Source organism: Pagrus major, chromosome 19 (assembly GCF_040436345.1).
Source record: "Pagrus major chromosome 19, Pma_NU_1.0".
Lineage (NCBI taxonomy): Eukaryota > Metazoa > Chordata > Actinopteri > Spariformes > Sparidae > Pagrus > Pagrus major.
The window spans coordinates 17,950,044-17,969,939 of NC_133233.1; the positions used below are offsets into that span (position 1 = coordinate 17,950,044).

A 19,896-nucleotide genomic window follows, 5' to 3' on the forward strand; every position below is an offset into this window, starting at 1 on the left:
AAACAGACAAAACCGTCAATCAGGGACTCTGCTGGTTTTATTTACGAGCTAGTGCAAATGCAGGTAAATGACATGTCGTACTCAGAGCACTGACAGTCATAAGTATGTCATGAAAGTACACTGAATGAATTAAATACTTGCTAAATGAGTTATGGTTCAGTATTTTTAGAGCAGATTCATATCATACAGTTAATTTATTGATATGTTCATCAAATCAATAGTCAAAAGGAAGTCAAAAAGCATTTTAAGTCTTTAAAAACATGAAAAAACATAGAATATAGTCACATGGCGGCCATTTTCCTCTGACATCACATTCGGGGTGGGAAGCCCAAATGTCATACTGCTGTGATATGGTGTGCAAGTCATATAAACGTAGGTAATCTGATGACACATTTTCCAGTTTCCTGATTGATTAGCAGCTGTAAAGCCAACAGATAGTTTAATGGGAGGGACATCAGACCATATTTCAAGGTAAAACAACATGCTAGCATTACACAGGGTGTAATCAAATGGTAATATTAGCTAGGAAGTTGCTAACATCAGCTAACAGGATATCAAATATGTTGTTTAATCTTAAAATATGGCTGAATGTGCCTCCAGACTTTCACTATCCATCAGGTACCATTCAATCGGGAAAACAAAATGTCAACAATTTGTCAGATTACCAATGTTTAAATGACTGAAACACAGCAGTTTAACATTATCCCAGCATTCAAGTTTCCCACCCTGAGAGTGAAGTTGGAGGAAAATGGCCGCCTTTGAATAACACGGTGAAGGAATCATCTCTGTAGGACAGTCTGCGTTCAAAACGGATGGACACCTATATGCAAGCACACAGACACACGTGGCAAAATATTTGCCTTTTGATATCATACTGTTGCTAAAGACTCCAGTGACCAACATCATAAAAAACTGTGAAAAAATAAAGAAAAAAACAAGGCTTGTTCTAGTCAGACGAGTCATAAGACACTAAAACAGTTAAGTGCTTGTGTTGTTTGATAAATACATTGTTTCCATGAGTAAAGGCATGATTTGTAGGAAACCTGAAGGGAAACATAAAGCCTCAAGAAATATATAAAAATACTATTCAGAAGTTATCTTCTGCAAGAATTCACACCTTACTCTTCCAAGTACAGTACTTCTCCCCAGTATGGCACATACAGTTTAATGACCACACTGCTCTTTCATTCACATTTTCATTCACTCTTGCTTTGTTGCCACACAGGAGCTTTCCACCGAACTGCTTTTAAAAAAACAATGACAGGAAAGTGTTACACAGACAACGGTGAGTCAGCGACAGCAGCACTGTAGATGACAAATGGGGTTTTTTTCCGTTAAAAATACTTGATCAGAGTTGTGTTACTGAGCTTTAAAACTGGACAAAATCCTTTAGAGTTTGTTTTTGTTTTTAAAATGCTGCTGCTGGCGCGAAGGTTTTCAAAACTACGGGGCGTCGATGAGCATGAGATGCACAAACAGTCCGGCTGAGCAGATGACGTCTCCTCTCTTGGTGAGCAGCGGGACGTGGCGGTATCCTGGAAAAAGGGGAAGTGGGTTTAGCTTTGTCAGCAAATTAGGGTCAAAATGATTTCATATATTACATGGTAACAGATGGACCACAACAACTGAAGTCATATGATTTTTGTGAGTGGATATTAAAACCAGAGAGTGCTTGTTATTCTGTTCCAACTGCGTATTATCATCTACCAAACACCTTGATATTTAAAGGGTAGGGCCACCAATTTTACACATTAAGGTGTGTTTACTGGTCTTGGGGAGTTCAACTGAATATATGAAAAAAGTAGTATAAAGCCTTTTGTGGCTCCCGAGAAAGCTGCATGTAATCTGATAAATTACCTCCAATGAAGTCACTCACTGGCTAAGGTGCATTGTGGGCGATGTAGGCGTCAGGTTTTGAAAGAAAGAAGAATGTGTGGAATAAAAAAGGTGATATTTCTGGTTCTGCTGTATCGATTTTGATCATTTGTTTGTAAACTGTTCATACTGAGTCCAACAGTGTTTCAAAATCTGGCCTACATTACCCACAATGCAACCCACTTAGCTACGGAGTGACATCACTGGAGGCAGTCTATCAGATTACTTCCTCTGGGATCACAAAAGGCTTTATACTACTTTTTCACATATGCAGTAGTTCTCCCCAAGACCTGTAAACACCCTTTAATGTGTAAAATTGGTGGAGTTACCCTTTAGCTCAGTGTTCCTGACACTTTAGGATAGAAATTCTGGCTAACATCTGGAATTTTAGACGTTTCGTGCTTCATGTTGTTTGAGCTTGGCGTTCTTACCGTTCTGCACACTGGTGAGTGGTAGACAGTACTGCCCAATGAGATCATTCTGGGATGTTGAGTCATAGTCCTCCACCACAAATCGCACCATGGCCAGCTCGGGGACTTGGATGTTAAACTGGAATCTCTCGTTCCACATTGGGTTGAATCCTGCAGGGTTAGACTTATTGTTCAGCTCATACTACTCACCAATGCACCGTATATATAATCTCTGTGTGTTTGACAGTTGCTCTGAGGAAAACTGAAAATGAATGTATGGAAAAAATTCAGTGTGTGTGTGTGTGTGTTGTGCTCACCATTGTTGTCAATGTAGTGCGTCTCCTTGCTGGCGTTGTCTGCCGGGACACCGTAAAGCTCCACTCTCACCAGAGGGTCGACGATGGATCTGTGTTTGTCCTTGTTGATTTTAGGCAACTGCTGAGCTGAGATCACCTTTTGAATTGTGATACGAAACACAAACACACGAAAATGTAAATACGTATGTAAAGTATGAAAAAATAAACAAATTAGAACCATAGCATGAAAATATTAGTTATCAGTAAATGTAGCTGGAGCTGAGGTCTGAGAAGTGAAGCCAATTCCAATTGAAGTCCAATTGTATGCAAGCCTATGAGAAAATTACCCTACTTCTCATTTGATTTAATACCTCAGAATGCAGACAAGGAGAATGCTGGCTCGAAAACATGGATGTAAAGAATGTAGGTGATATTTTTTCAAAGAATTGGCTTTGCGATTCAAAATGTTTGTGAGGCCTCGGGGATTTTAGAAGTTGAAGCTCTATGGGGCACCTTTACATTTGAGTCCTTAGTTAAACCTCAAACAAATCTCACCATGACATGAAAGGTTTTCCTCTGTAGCCAGGGCCCTTTGGTTAGTGTGGTGGGATCAAACTGAGAGGACAGGCTCCTCAGAAATTCCGGTTTCAGGATGTAGCCACTGACACCGTTTGGCAGAAACCGTCCCTGGTTTAGGTGCATCTCCTTGGAGGGAGTCTGGAAGTTTAACGCCACTAAAAGCAAATCAGAAAGAGAAGAGAATGAAACCATTAGTCTTGACATAACAATACCACCACACATATAACGATGGCTGGATTCCTGTGTGCACTAACGGACCTATCTGGCAGCCGACGTTCCACATGGGCACTGGGTTGTAGTTGGAGGAGTCGGTTCTGGAGCCGGCTGGGTAGATTCGACTGAGTTTGTCCATGTTGTGATGGATGTAGGCGGTACCTACGAGAACACATTAATACACCAATGCTTCAACACACCCTTCATACTCTGCTCATAATATTGTCCGTCAGTATGGTTAGTAGGATGTTTACCTGAAGTATCGGCCAGGGTGAAAGCTTTGCTCTCCTTGAAAGACGACATCTCATAGAAGGCCTGGTTGTCCTTGGCGTGTTCGAAGCCGTTAAAATGGACACTCTTGCAGTAGATGACGATGTCTGAGAGCTGTTTGGCAAGTTTGATTTTTGATTTCTGAAAGGAGACGGGATAATGGGTCAAGATGACATTTGAAGAATATAAATATACTAAAGATGCAGCGATTGCTATTTTCTTGGTCAATAAAATTTCCAATTTTTTGAGTCTGACATGCCGATTCAGATTTTCTTTCTAAGAACTATGATTCAGGGCATCAACAGTTACGCAGTGTATACCGGTATCCTGGACTCTTATTGTGAACCGTGTCAGATCTATGATTGTGAAATGTAAAGCTCGAAGGAGTCTGTCTTTAAAGTGCTGCAGTTAAAAGATCGCTGCTCTGACGCTAACCCTCCTAAAACCACCCAATTGCGGACCCTGGCCAGTCGATCTGTGCATCTCTAATACATAAACATTTTTTTAAAATCTATTTCGAATGAGTAATAAGCACTTGACACACCTTTGGTTTGGGTTTTTGGCCGTTCTCCTTACAGTCTGCAGCCTCATCCTCCTCAGACACCGTCTCGTCCTCTACGGTGTTGTTGTTGTTGAAGGCAGCGTCCAGTTTGTTCAATCTCTTCCCCTTGATGAGGAACTTGCCTTTCAGATCCTGCACAGAAACACGGGTTTATCATCTAATGAATTTCTAAAATGAATTAAAATGTGTTATGATGTACCGTTATGTGATTCATAAACATAAAACTCGAGATACATGCTGTAATTGCTAAATAGAGGGAAGCATGTGTTGATGGTGACTGCTCATCACGCCCTCTCAACAGCCAATGACAGAAAGGAAAATGTTGTGTAATGCATAATTATAATTTCATTTGAGGCTGACAGCACCACAGGCATTCATCCCATGGGTGCTACATCGGAACAGGGTTGCCCACAAGGGCTCGGGAATGTCACTGAAAGATGATTTGACATGCTCGTATTTCCCCTCTTTGTGTGTCTCTCCTGAGACACAATGAGAACATTTTTCACTTCCTATGGGAGTCCTTACTTTCAAATATATTTTAGGTTTTAAAAGAGGAAAGATGTGGGAAAACCTCTGCTCACAAACAAATAAAATTCCACCCGGCAACAACCTCACTTATCAAACTAGGTGTTCTCTCGCACCGCCTGACCTCACACTCACATGTTGTTTGACTTATTAGTTAATAAACAGCTGCTCTCTAAGCACTCACTAAGACGAGCTAATAAAATGCGAAACTCTTGTGTACCAGCATTATCAACACGTGGAGGAGGAGCAGAGGCTTGAATGTGATTATGTGGTTTATTAAGTGCTCATATAATGAGAAGGGTGTTACTTTAATCTCATCAGCTTCCTTTCCTTTCCCAGACAAATCTAATTGTCAGGTTAAAGTCAACAGGAAAGAGAAAAGATCTAGCGGAGAGGTTAAACTTGGAATTTTAAGGTGTGATCTTCCTTTGGTATGTATTTTCGGAGGGTATGCACAGCAAGGCATTGAAGCAGGGCCGACACAAGGTTGTATTTGCCAGTTCTACCACCAGATGTTTTGAGCGAAAAAAAAAATATATAATACAAAAATTATAATCGTGATTATGCTTTGTATGAGTTAAAATGCTCTTTAAATATGAAGGACCCCTAATTATTAATAATTTTTTCATAATTTAAGGGAACTTTGGATCCTAGGATCATTTTGTATCTTATAACACAATAAGTATGTTGTATAGAAGCCCATTTAAACATAAGAAAAAGATGAAAACTAAGCTTGATGAAAAAAATTCTGTAAAAGTAAAATAATCCCATGATAATATCATAATTATTAAATAAAAAAAGCCAAAATTGAGATATAAGTCATATTTTTAAATCAGAATTATGAGATTAAAAATCAATTGTTACATTTAAAGTTATAATTATGAGGTAATAAAAATTCAATATGGAGATAAAAGTCATATTTATAAGATAAAAAGTCCTAATTATGTGATAAAAACTTAAAATAAGGAGACAAAGTCAAAATTATGACATTAAAAATAAATTGTTACACATAAAGTCATAATTATGAGATAATAAAAAGTCAAAATTGAGATAGAAATAATGTGTATAAGATAAAAAAAGTCAACATTAACTCATAATTAGGACTAAGCATCAATTTTTCATCAATTTCTTTTCTTTTACCGGCTTCTGTATATTTAATTTGGTCCGTGGCCCACCATTACGTTTCAGTTTTGGCCCGCCAATGGAAAAGTTTTGGCACTCCTGCTTTAAACACTCAATGTTACGTAATATGAATAAGTCAGCTGAGGTTTGAGGCCACACACCTCAGGTGACGGGAAGTTAGCGGGCATTGTGTCGCCCAGAGGCTTTGTGACCAAAGCTTCACCCAGGATGGCGATCAAGTGATGGGCCATGAGCTTCTGTTGGTCCACGCTGCAGTGGTTCTCCAGGGACAGGACCACTGGGTACTCTGACGTCTGAAAAAACAAAGGGAACAATCATTCAGTCAAGGTGAAGGTGCAGAATGTTTTGATTAAGTGTTAAACTAAAACGTAGACATACTCTGAAGGCGTAGTCTTTGATGGCTTTGATGACGTCTCTGAAGAGAACTCTTGATGTAAGCGTGTAGCCGTGGTAAATGACAGGCTCGCCGTTAGCCCCGTCCCAACAGTCCAGTTCCACACAGCGACAGCTCTTCATCAGTGCTCTGCAAGGTAAGAAAACCTTCATCGACACCTGCACACCACTGGGATCACTCAGCAGCAATGTGTCTTCTCCTGAATATAATGGAATTACATGGCACTCGACTTGAGGTGCTCAAAACTCAACTGCAATGTCTTTTTCCAGACATCCACAGACCTTGTTGTGAGCAGTTTCATGTAGGAACTATTTTCTTTCTATATCACTGCGCTGAAGGAAGAGTGCATCTACTCATGGATGAGAGGCTAGCTAACCAAGCTAACTAGGCTACTTAATATTATGGCTGAGCTGAAGAGGATGGCATCCACCTTGTCGCGAGCACGAGTCTCTCGTTAGCTACAGTAGCCACTCATCCATGAGTAGATGCACATTTCCTTGTGCACAGCGATAAAGTTGAAAGAAAATCAATTACAACAAGGTCTGTGGATTATCTTAATGGTAACCAGGTCATGATTTCTGGAAAGAGACATTGATGTTGAGTTTTTCAAATTAACTTGTTACCTGCCTCAAGAACCATAAACCATGTGCCATCATGTTATACGTTGGTAAAAGTAGTTACTTGATGTAGGCTTCTATGCTGCTGGGTCCCTTGAGTTGGTCCTCCATCAGGTATGTGTTGTGTGAGGAGGAGATGTAGTAATGGTTGAGGGGCTGGTGCATGTCCTGATACACGTGTTTGTGAGCCGGGTTGAAAATGGAGCCCTCCTCCTGGTGCAGGTACATCAGGAAGCCATCTTTGGTCATGCGCTTCTTCTGCTTCGCTGGTGGACGGAAGACAAACAACACCACGAATGTGATACAAAGTTTTCACTTGATTGTTGAGAGCACCTTCTAGCAAACCGTGTGTCTCTCAATACTGTGTGTGGTGTTGTATTAAAGACAAGAAGGCTAATGATTCTGTTTCCAACCCTACCTGTCCCATCCACTTCGTATTTTTCAATCAGCTGTTCAGCATACTCCGTGGACACCTGCTCCCTCTGCTCATTCAACAGGAAGTTCAGCAGATCTGTGGCGCTCATCTGACCCTCGGTTTCAGCATACTTCCCATAAATGACATCTATCTCCTCCCGATGTGTCAGCAGGTCGTAGAAGTGCTTGATCTCCGAGCCCTCCAAGGCACCTGAATTGGACTTGTCGCATTTCTATGCACCAAAGAAACATGAAACAATTTAACGGATGTGAATGCACTGATATTAAAACATACAGTAGATGTGTGGGACACAACGGTCATCTGACAGACTCACCTTGAAAATTTCCTCTGCGTAGGTGTCGTCCACTTCTACGTTGATCTGTCGCAGGAAGTGCTTCAGCTCCTTCAGGGTCATCTGGTTGTCCTCATTCTTGTCTGCTTTTCGCATGCAGTTGATGATCCAGCTGACATTTAGATGTAAGAAAAACAAGACATCTGGGACTGCTAAAAGCACATAGCTGTGTCTTCTCTCAATAGAAAAACCTTTGAGAAACATGGATGTAAACACTTTTTGCAAGACTTTGTCAAGGATACTGCTCGCTCTTCTGCTGGCGGCTGAGATTGCTCATATTGGTGATGATCTTCTCGATGCCGTTGACCCATTGTTTTGCTTCCCCCCCGCTGGCCGCCATCAGGTCGAGATTTTTCTTGCGGCCCTTGAAGATGATGGAGAAGCACTGCTCTTCAACTCTGGAGTCGGTGTGTTTATTGAGCCCCTCGGACTGGCGGCCCTTGCGCACTGAGTCAATGTCATCGATGGAGACTGTTCAGAGAGAGGAAGGTGTTGGTTAGAGACTCTAAGGGTTGGTGTGCAGGTGTAAGCCCTCAAAACATTAATATGTACTCAGAAAGAAGCGTGAACAAGTCTAAACAGTACAAGACAAGCAGATCATTTAAATGTCAAGCTGAACTGAGCTTTACACGTAACATCCCCTTAGGGTTTGGAGTTAAGTCTCTCTTAAAGTTTTTAATGCAAAACAAAAGCTACAGCATAAAATTCTACGCTGATATCCGTTCCATATATAGTTATATAGAGTGTGATATTTGGGCACAACTATGTAGTTTACTGTCACAGTTGGCCCCTTGAAACTTGATAATCCCGTAGACAAGTCAGTATCTTGGGGCTGCAGACTTTTTTTTCCTGATAGGCACGACAACGCTGACTGTCAGAAAGTGTTTCTACATCTTATCTACAGGAAGGATTTTGTTTCTGTGTGGTGGCTCCCTTCTGTGGCCTTCACTCACGAGGCACCAGACGACAGATAAAAACATATAACTCTTCAGCCACGGCCTTCAAGCACACTGAATGTTTGGAGGATGGTACAGTCTAAGCTTGGCGTATGACCTCAAATAATTCATTTGAATTGCTGTTTTTGGCCACCTGATGTCTGTGAGCCCAATATTCGCAGTCCTTCTTGCTTTGTTTTTGTCTACAACAGGTCGTTAGGGAAATATCTGAGTCTTTAGCTTCTAAATGCACCACTACATTCGCTACCTTCTGCTGAAAATAAAGTACATAAGAGCGAGGAGAGTAAACCAAAACAGTAAAGCTGTTGGCTGTAAAACCAAAACAAAGAGCTCAAAGACACTAAACTCTCAGTAGAGATGAGGGGAACAGCAGATTGGGTGTTTGCCACTGCTAGCAAGTCGCAATCCCTTGGTAACCTTTTACATCAGGATACACATGTTAACCATTAACTAGTTGCTTATTAGCATACATATTTGTAGCATGTATTATTCATTATAATGCCTTAATCTGCACGACCATATTCTACAACTACTTTTCCATTAGCTAAGAGTTTTGCTCTCAATAACCTCCTAATAACTGCTTATTGATAGTAAGTGAGGAAGTTGTTGTACATAGATTACCATCTTTTGATCCCTCTGCTGTGCTCAGTATGCGCTTTATCCGGTGGCAGTACCACAAGAGTATTCATTCCTCCTTAATAACACTAAATAAAGATAACTAGGTTTTATGTGTATTGATGTAGTGTGGTATGTGTGTTGTGGCATATGTATATCTATTGTGTACTGTGTTTTTATGATATATGATATTTTAATTATGCTGTACGTGTAAAAGCCCAAATAGGGACAAGAGTTGCAATAAACAACTTCAAACTGCTGCGGATCTGTATTGTAACTATGTTAAACTGCATCGTCCCTACTAAATGTATGCATAAAAAATGTACGTGTTGATTGTGTCAAAATAACTAAATTAAGTCTTTCTAACTCAGAAAAAGGTTATTGGTACTACTAAGTGCTTTATTGATAACAACTAATACAGAATCTGTATGCTACTAATATGGATGCTTATGAACAAGATGTTAATGGATAATATGTCTACCTTAATATAAAGTGTGACTGACATGTTACCGTTACATGTAGTCATTTGATCCATTATTAATATAGAACTATTGATCAGTGCAGCTTTAATAGTATAAAGGCTTTATACAGTCTATTTCTCTTCCAGATTAAGGATGACAGAGACGATCCGAAAGAAGACACTAAAAATTCCCTTCTCGAGAACTGTTGTCTGGTGAGATATGAACTTGTACAGCAGATTTCTGTCTCACTGAATATCCACCACACAGATACCAAACACGTTACATAACAACAGCTGATGGATCCTGAATCTTGTTTACCAAAAAACTGCCTTGAGCAACTTCAACTAAACAGTTTTAGTTTAAGTCCCTCTGAGACTCTCAGAGATGTTGTTGGTGTCTGCTGAACAACCCAAAACACATTCCGATGAGATTTGATTACTGCGCTTAACAGCAGCTTGATGCAATCTGGCCTCCCTTGATCTCCTCGCCTCACATTAAATGCAAGACTCGACGTTTCTAGGACTAAAATTATGTTCGGCCACATATACTGAAAGTCTCTGGGCACACACAGCGACCATACATTTTGGGGCCAGCTCTGTTGTCGAGGAGCTTAATGTACGGAAGAGCTTGCATGATGTAATCACGCTAAATGGCAACAACCGCCTCTTGTAACAAAACAGCAAAGACCACAGGCTTAGCTAAGAGGCCATATGTTGTAGCTACAGTCGCAGTGTTTCTACCCTTTACAACCCTGGGGTTGGGGAGTAATGAAGAGCAGCCATTGTTTCTCTGAGAATAAGAGACTATCTACTGGCGGGATGGATATAAAGGTCAGGCTACTTGAAGAGAAGAACACAATAGTGAGGGGGTGGTATGGTGAAACACACCCAAGGCTTGGTGGTGTACACTCAGCTGACTGCTGGATCAACCGAATACCTTGGAGTCACTCACCAGAAGAGGAGTGTTTGTTTAATCTGCGTATGCACGTTATCCCCAGCAAAACAGACGTCTGTAGGGTTGCGAATTTGGACCGTTTTCAGAGAATCCCATCTGGAGAGCCGAGCCACAATGTCCAAGTCATGTCATCCGTGTCAAGCTGGCATTGCTTAAATACCAGAGGAAATTTGGCACAATGAGATTATTGTGGCGGCACAGACAAAGTTCATGAAGCTGTTTCTAAAACTCAACTACTAACACTTCACCCATCGTTAGGAGGTGGAGTGTTAGTTAACCATGTTAGCTATTAATAAACCGGACCTTAAGGTTACTATTCAGCTTGGGGTTGAGATGGGAACGGAAAGGATAGGCAAAATAAATTACGTGGAACGGCATGCAAAACAATAACCGCCTACTTACCCTATCTGTTAGACCTAAATATCGTTTAGTCAAATTCTGATTTGATAAGGCTGCAAATATTATCACTACTCCTGGATCAGATTCGTCAGTAATCGTCATCTTTATCTCTGTGACAAATAGCAGACTGACAGTAACATGAGAGAAGTGGCTCATGAAATATGTGCTTCACCTTTATAGAGGAATGTAAAGCTTCCAATATCTACCTCAAACGACCCTGACAGTGTGTATCTGCATGTGTATCTGCATGTGTCTCTGTGAATGTTATCGAGGCAAATGACAGCGACAGAGCGTGGGAAAAAGACAGAGCGATAAAACAGAGCTGTCTATAGGGACTGATGAGAAGATTGGGAAGGGACATTTTTGTTGATGATTTACAGGGACTACTGTTAGCTGCTACTGTTGGAGTGTCACCCAAAATGTGTCTGTAGCATTGAATAGCGTCGACTTTTAAAAAGTTGGCATCAAATATTCAAATTCGATGTTTCCTGACCCAAATCAGGAAGCTTCTATTTTTAGACAATACAGTAGTTTATTCTAATTATAAAGCTTTATATTAAACAAGTACACACTGAGCAGTTAACGGTCATATTGATAACGTTTTTATGTAGACATTTTATGATGCTCAGTTCCAGCTCCTAACAAGATTTGACAGATATTATCATAATGCCGTTGGTAACACGTGAGATCTGTGTTTCATCAGCGATCAACAGTCTTGGTATTGAGCTCTACAGTATGCGGCCAGCATAACGTTAATATTTGCTGGCTGGCATTAACTACAAGAAGCAAATGCAACACTGACAAATGATATTCTTTTCAGATTTCCTGTTGACAGTATGACAGAAATAATTATTAGTATTTATTTGGAGTCGTGTTTCTGACTTCCTGGTGAATGTAAGTCCAGTATTTATTCTTCTTTTAGCTCTGTTTTTGTTCTCCACCAGCTGCTGAGATAAATATCAAGCTCTGAAGTAGCTCTTCAGGCTATATGGCGACTAGGACTGGGCAACAAAATCAATATCACGGAATTTTGTACCAAATACCTCGATGTAAGTACAATATTGTAGTGATGGCATCACTACTTTCACAAAATATGAACACAAAATTACATCACCTGCAATGCAGCCTTTAAAGTGGATACTTCTGTATCTCTTGCCAGATGGCAGCCAGGTGATCAGACTGTGGCTAGCATTACATGCATGTCTAAAAATCATGTCAAGACAAGCTAATTTTATTTATAATAATTACACTGTACATTTGTCTTAGAGTCTTTAAAACATGAATAACTGAACAGCCTTTTTTTTATACATACAGGAAAGAAAGGAAGAATGCTCAGCAAGAGCAACAGATCTGCAGAAACACAATGACCATTTATACAGTAAGAGGACTACCGACTAAAAGTTAAACCTATAGCACCTAATGAATCGCACACACAAAGTAGTTTAAAACAATACGTGCCATCCTCCCACTCTCCTTTACCTCATGCCAAAGCATTTTGGAGCTTGATTGGTAATTGTGGCTTTCTAAAGCCCACAGGAAAGCAATAAAACATGCATGCTTAGTTCCGTAAACAAGGAAATGCCTTTGAACGAAAGGACCATATTTAAGCGAGTTCGGTCATGTTAAAAGACAGCTTTGACTCATGACCGTTCACACGACCGTGTCTTTCGATATCAGCTCTGTGTGTGTGTCTGCTGTGTCTGTATGGGGGATATAAGTCACACTGCTCTGTCTCTCAGTGTTTGTTCAAGGCTCAGGCTCAGGACAGAGGTTATCAGGCCTGGTAGCAGCAGCCACAACAGCATGGGAGATATATCAGAGCTAGCAGAAGCTCATTCACACCCTTGACAGTGGGCCGCTGAGCAAGAAATCAGAGGAAGATAATCTCTCTGACACACACACGGACTAACATACAGTCAGGATTCACACTAGTATTTTCCAGACTGTCTTTGGCTGCAGTATCTGTGTGGGTTGTTTCCATCTCACCAACACTTCTAACACATTCTGGAGCACTTTGGGGATTTGAGGGTGTGTTTGTGTGTGCACAGTTAAGCAACAAGTTATTGTTGAGCTGACAGAATAACAGCAGAAGGATGTCAGGGTCAGAAAGACAGTGGGATGAAGCAGCCCAAGCAAAATAACTCAGGAACTTAAAACGGAAGGGAAGTTTTGTCGAGGTTTCTCCCCTTCTGTGCGTTATGTGAATGAATTCCCCGCTCACACATAAAAAAAATAAGTTTGCAAACACACATGTAACCCAGTAAAAGATAACACTCACAGGTCTGGTTCCGCTTGAATACTTTTTGGGACTCATGCCAAAAGGTTTTGCAGTCTTCCTGCAGTTTGAAGAAGCGGCTCTTCTTCCAGGAGCTCGAGCGGATCTTGACCAGCTCGCCGCCGATCAGCAGGAACTGTAGATCTGCATCTCCCTCCAAACCTGCAGGAGTGGCAAGGGTGGAGAGAGGTCACACAGGAATCTTATACATTTAGATAACCCGTAATTTTAGATGCAGGAGGAATGGATTTTATGACATTGTTACACAGGTTTCTATTTTCCTTTAAGGGATTCTCCACTGAGTTAGTATTGCACTTCCATAAAGTTGGGTGACTGACAAGAAACAGATTAAATAAAGAACAATCAAAATCAAAGCAAGATCTCCTCCAGAGATCCAGATAGGAGCACCAAGAAAAACACAGGGAACCGGGGAACAAGCACAGGAGCACAGGAGAGGCAAGAGACACAAGACTGTAACGAGGACGAAAACAGACAAACCAACAAAGAGTAAGGGAACAACACAGGCTTAAATACATTGTATTACATTGGTGCAGGTGGGGACACTGGGAACAGGGCAGTGCTATGGATGCTGATGTGAGAGGAAATCAGGTCGGGGAGGAGCACAGGAAACACAGGAGGGTAAGAGAACACTGGGAACACAGGTGAGCAGGAAGTAGAAAGTGACAAGAGGATATAAATACAAAATAAAACAGGAAATCAACAAACCAAAAAACCCAACCCATGATGCCATGCTTCATTTTTTAACCTTTATGTTGTAACACATTTTACTTTTAGGAAAAAATTACAGCTCCAGCATTTTGGAGATGGCACTTGGCCATATTGCAATTTCCACGTATGTGAAAGTCTACTTGACAATAACCTGATTCTGAAGATCAGTGACTTATCATCCAGGTGAGGTAATTTGCTGATTATGGCTTTGTCGGAAGGGTGTGTGACATCTGCCGAATGATTCATGTACGACACTGATCTGCAACAAGCTCACAGGCCAATATTCAGTTTATTTGTTTTCCATCTGTGCAGATGTGAGGCAATACTGGTGTTTGCCAGTGTACGAGGGTGGGGCTGAACTTTGATTGCAGCTTTCTGCATCACACAGGACTAAAACTGTTCTTAAATGTCAAACAGAAGAGTCGTGTAAAAATGTGTATCAACTCACGTCCTCTGAGCAGTGAACAGGGGCATCTGAGGCTAACTATGTTGTGTGTCAGGGTCGTGGGCAGGAACACAACATTACAGACATTTTTTCCCCAGATCGCACCACAGACTCACAGAGGCTGTTTATGAGCTTCTGGCCTCTCTGCAGGGAGGGAAGCAGCTCGACAGCTTCAACACCGCCTCTGCTCCGTCAGCCTCAACTCCTTCAGCTTCTGCTTGTTTGTCACCCCCTTTTTCATGTAATTTACTTTACCGTGGAAAAGAGGTGCCGGCTTTGTGTTTTGTAAAGAGAACAGCCACAAACGCGTCTCTGATTCATATAAACCTTCCACAAGTCATGGGATTGAGTCATACTGTGCATTTTATGAGAGTTTTCTTTTCCCTGTTTTTTTTTGCAGAGTAATAAGTTTCAGATGCGAGGCTGGATAAGAAATGATCTTGGACCCACAGTAACACTGCCTACACCCTGCGAGGCAAGCTAGGGCAAGATGATGGCAAGAATTAAGGTGAAATGACAGGGAGCGATAGCTCCAGGGCAGTAGGTAATGACAAAGGTTCACACAGTCTGAGTGGGAGTCGGTGGCATGTTTCAGGGTGCAGAACAAAATGTTCAAAATGTTTTCCAATGGAAATGAGGTCAAAGATCAGTTTAATGCAGAAATGGCATTATGAGCCCCAGAATATGTCATCGTGTGATTTTATTTAATATTCTAAATTAAAAGAGGACTTTTAAAAATAAGTTAGTGTTTAGCATTACTGCAACAAAGAAAACAGACATCATAATGTCAAACCTGCTATTATTCACAATATTTGATATTTCAACCAACATTCTTACATAGTGCACCTTTAATCTATGTAATGATGACTGCCTGAGGGATGAATGTCATGTTTTGTTTGAATGTAAAAACACAAACACCAACCAAACTGACCAAAATACTTGGTAAACCATCCGTCTATGTATAAACTCATACTATAGTCGCAGACGGATGATTAAATGATTCAGCTTGTGCTAAAAATCTAGTGTGGTTGTTTACCATTGCACTTCTGCTTTGTTTTATGTTTGTACCACGATGTGTTAAATAAAACCTGAAATAACTGTGGTGATTTGAGATTTGAGGACACTTTCCACAGAGACAGACGCTCCAGATGTCCCGTCCATGAACGTTAAATGAAAAAGTTTGACCAAGACAATCAAGATGTGCAACAGGTTGTTACTGTAAATAATGTCTGTGCCGAGACATTCTGCTAATCTCAAACATTCAAAAATAAACCTAGAACTGGCACCAAAATACAGTGAATAAATACATGATCCCTGTACTGTTTTAAAAGACAGATATTTTGATGTATCATTAGACAACCTGCGATATATCGGTTAACGCAGTATCGCTGTATCGTGATACTATCATTATCATGGGCAGCGTATCGTAGGTTACTCTGTGATTCCCAAACCAACAACATCCAACATCTAAGACGATATAAAGTCTCATATCACAATACAAAACACCGATGCATTGCCCAGCCCTTCTCTGTAGAGCTTTCACAGAGTGTCCTTTGTGTTGCTGTGCTGTCCTCTCTCTCAAAATGACTCATGAAACCATTTTAAATTGAGTTAAATGAGCCAAAATGAGAGACAGGGTGGCACTGGCACAGAATGACATGGAGATACACCACAGAAGACTTTCCCTCTGCCCATGAACGCCTCCCTGTCTTTGCCCCTTGTCTTTTTTAAAAGTCACACAGCAGGACATGTCACTCTCAGCTGTCTCCTCTGGGTTGTCATCGTGGCAGAAAAGAAAGAATCCACCGCTCCAGGCGATGAGGAAGCCTCTTTAATGCGCTGCACATATGTTTCCTCCCAGCAGCGCAGACAAGGTCACATATGATCAGTGATTTATGTTGGAGAGATTAACATCTTTCCTAAATCCGGGTTATCAAAACATTAGCTCTGTGTGATGTGTGTGTGTGTGTGTGTGTGTGTGTTGCCAAAATAACCCATGCGCGCGCATTCCGCTCATCAGGCACCTCTTTGGCGCGGGGGGGACTCACCTAGGCGTTTTCCATTCTCCTGCGCAACTCTTCTCACCTGCTCCTGGAAAGCCAGCTCCTGGGATTTTGTCCTTTTCGGACGTTTATGTAAACAAGACATTTCTGGAGTAACTTTTCTTTTTTTTAAAGTTTTTTTTAAAAAACAATAAATCCAGTCGCTGTTTTGTGAGTGCTGCTCGGTGCGCAGGAGGAGCAGGCACCACGTAGTCTCCCCCACTCCTCATGGGGCGGGTCTAAACTCATCTACCGCTCTGTTAGATTCCCTGCAGCGGTCACAGTCCACAGCTGTATGGAGAGGACTTCAAACACTTTAGGGGACAAGGTCTGTATGGTGATTTAGCCTCAGCTTTATACCAGAAGGTTGGGACACTTGATTTTAGATAAATCATGTCAATCTTAGTTGTTTGTAGCTATAAGGAGTCCTTGGATGACTTCCCAATGCTTTAAGAAAATAAAATGACATCATAAGCTGTATTTTTTACTTTAAATGTACATTGCATTGTATTAAAAAGCAGGTTTTTTTTGAGTGTGGACTTTTTTCCTGCTGTTGAGTCAATGAGCTGTGAAATAGCGCCCCCTCATGGTGAATGTGTATGAAAATGAAATTTCATTGGCCCTGTTTGAAACTTCTTGGTTGTCAGTTCTCCAGACACCTGGAGTTTTATTAAAATGTTTTCAGAGGTTGATGACTAAACGTCACCCTTTAAAAATCAGTTGTGTCACCGCCAAACAAAATAAGCTGTGGTCGGTGGTTAGACATGACACACCTGCGTGCCCTGTGTGAAATGTGATATCGTCCTGGAAACAGAGACATGTCACCAAACCAAACACTGCCCCCACCCTGAGTGTGTGCAGGATGTAAAGCAAAGAAACCAAGCAACCCGGTGTTGTGTCAACAGCAGCCAACAGGGAGCATGCTGGGACGGATTTATATGATGCTCACTCACAAATATAAACAAAACAATTGAACTACTCTGCTACTTGATACAGACCTATAAAATAATGTCACAAAAAGCGTACCGGTGTTGAGGTAAACATTAAAGCAACATTATGTAGAAATCGGCATTTTGTGTGATTTGGCGCCCCCCACAGTTTCAAAGTGCGTACTGTTGCTTTAATTCATTTTAAAGGTGCACTCTGTAGACATTTTACTCAGAAGACAAAGATCTTCATTGACTGATTTTTTATGTCCAAACAAACCAAATAAACAAACTCTCTTTGTTCTCACGACTGAATAAACAAACTGACCTTAAAGGACAACACAATTTCATCCTGTTTTACTTTGTTTATATTTGGCGGACCCTGCCACCTTTCTAGCTTCAAACAGTGCTCTGGGGACCTTATTTTCCTCTGAGAACAGCTTGTTTATTCACTTATAGAAAAAATAAGTTTCTTCTCCAAAACTACATAGTGCCCCCTTTAAAATGTGCTACTTTTGCTCTGATGCAGCATTCAATCTGTAAAGTAATTAGTAACTATAGGTACCAGATAAATGTGATTGAGTAAAAAAAATAGTTTTCTCTAATACTACTGCTTAATATTCACTTATTACTGAATATTCCCCGGACCTCCCTAGATAGCAAACACTTCACTTCAAGGTGAGCTTTTGGATACAGCAGCAGAACAGAATAATAAATCTGTGCGTCACTCACCGTGATTCCCAGCTGTACCGTTTAGCGCCATTGTGAGTTCAGTCAAAATAAATCCCCACGTGCCAGGTTAAAGTCCTCTCTCTCCCCCAGAGTCTATACACAACCATTAAAACTTATCTGCGTGTCCCGTGTAGGGAAAAATCCAATCTGTGTCCCCCTCTGAGCCGACACACGCAGTGCGCTTCAATGCCAGCACATCAGCCTCTTATGCGCCCTCAGTCAGTCCACACCCACTGCAACACCGGTCTGACAAGTACAACACTGTGTTCGCTCCATTCAGCTCCCTGTCAGAGGAAATTCCACCAACATAGACTGATAAATAAACACTTGCACAAGGTCCAATGTAAACCCTGATAAGATAATGTCTTATGGAGCCTTTTCTGTAGAGGCTTTACCTTAGTTAAAAGTTTTTGAAGCATTCTTGCACTTTGAGAGTGATTTGATTTATTCAGGGTGTTGGCCCAGTCTCAGTACAGACCTGCCATTTATAGTCTGAGGTGTGTTCGCGCCTCTCCCCTCTTCCTTTTAACACCGCACACTTAATGTGCACTATCATTATTGTAATACCTGAGGTCTTTACTCTATCTGGGCCTACCGACGGCAGCTACAGGCGTCAATCGTGGGCAGAAATATGTGCTAAAGCAACAATTCCAAGCTAATTGAGCAGGCGTTGGTTGTCATGCATGCCTAGTCCATATCTTGTGAACACAAACATGCTTTTTCTCGCCACTGGTGGATTTTTTAAAGGAGTCTTGGGATTTATTTTGTCGTCGTCAGTGTCACTAATATGGCAGGAAACTTTGAGGTAGTTTGAGTATTGGACGCACAAGCTCCTGTTCATTGTTAGAATGTATTAATATATGAAGGCTTAGACAGATCCCTCTTTGTGCCTCTCTATTATCAGTGTCTGCCAGCTTGTTCTGTCCTATGAACTCTCACTCTGCTGGGGCAAGTCTTGTGGAAAAAAAAAAGGGCTCTGTCTGGCAAACCACGAGGCGCTACAAAGTGAGCTCAACAATCGCCTCTTTGAGAAGCCCACTTGAGCGACGCATGAGCTGATCAGCAGCACAGTGAATGATGTTGTTTTGGGTGTCTAGATTTTAGGAATTTTGGCCTCCTGAACAAAAACATTCACATTCAGTGTGTGTTTCAAAAGCAGAAACCAGCGTTTTTGCATGAGTCTCTCTACCACACTTTGCATGCCACAGTGTTTATTTGTATTTGTGCGTGGTTCAAGGACATCCAGCTGCACTTTCTAGGTAGCTTCATGGAAAAGGAATCACAACATAGACGATGCCACACCTCATGTGACGGCACTGTATGCGGGTGTGACTGTTTGATAAACGCGCTGAATCTGGTTTCAGGAGGTGGGAAGGTTCGAATGGTTCAGTGTGTCAGGTGAGAGTTAGAAAATGCTGCACAAAATCAGGGAATCCTTAATAAATGAAGATGATCCTCATTTTGTGGTGGAATTCATCTTCGTCAGTTTCGACTCCGTTCACGACCATACAAAGTTTTTCTGAAATAAGGTCCCATGGGGCAAACCGGAAGGGGCCTGACTCGACTCTCTATCACAGGAGGCGATTTATCAAACGACATGCCTCCTCTTTTGGAGCCACAAGAGGCTTTTTGATGCTTCTACTTTTCCACATGTGCAGTAGTACTCACCAAGACCTGTTAACACACTTTAATATGCAAAATTGGTGGAGTT

General features: G+C 41.3%; 1 protein-coding gene across 2 annotated transcripts; it reads right to left on the bottom strand.

Annotated features, from left to right (window-relative positions):
• Nucleotides 1-19: 19 nt before the first annotated feature.
• On the bottom strand, nt 20-18,364 carry plcd1a (phospholipase C, delta 1a). Of its 2 annotated transcripts, none has more exons than XM_073488200.1 (15): nt 18,186-18,364; nt 13,315-13,473; nt 7,894-8,122; nt 7,634-7,763; nt 7,303-7,531; nt 6,949-7,150; nt 6,252-6,396; nt 6,014-6,166; nt 4,188-4,337; nt 3,628-3,784; nt 3,419-3,535; nt 3,137-3,315; nt 2,603-2,738; nt 2,307-2,456; nt 20-1,535 (listed from the first exon to the last, which is right to left on the bottom strand). In XM_073488200.1, the coding sequence occupies exons 1-15, from the start codon at nt 18,214-18,216 to the stop codon at nt 1,444-1,446; spliced, it is 2,259 nt and encodes a 752-aa protein (XP_073344301.1). In that variant the 5' UTR covers nt 18,217-18,364; the 3' UTR covers nt 20-1,443. The 2 variants fall into 2 exon arrangements, with proteins under 2 accessions (XP_073344301.1, XP_073344300.1); XM_073488199.1 differs by lacking the exon at nt 18,186-18,364 and adding an exon at nt 16,534-16,738.
• Nucleotides 18,365-19,896: the final 1,532 nt, after the last annotated feature.

Coding starts and splice junctions, on each gene's coding strand:
- plcd1a (XM_073488199.1), bottom strand. CDS start 16,633: ATGTCTTGTTTACATAAACGTCCGAAAAGGACAAAATCCCAGGAGCTG. Junction 8,123..13,314: donor ATTCAAGCGGAACCAGACCT/GTGAGTGTTATC, acceptor CTCTCTGAACAG/TCTCCATCGATGACATTGAC. Junction 6,397..6,948: donor AGCATAGAAGCCTACATCAA/GTAACTACTTTT, acceptor CTTACCTTGCAG/AGCACTGATGAAGAGCTGTC.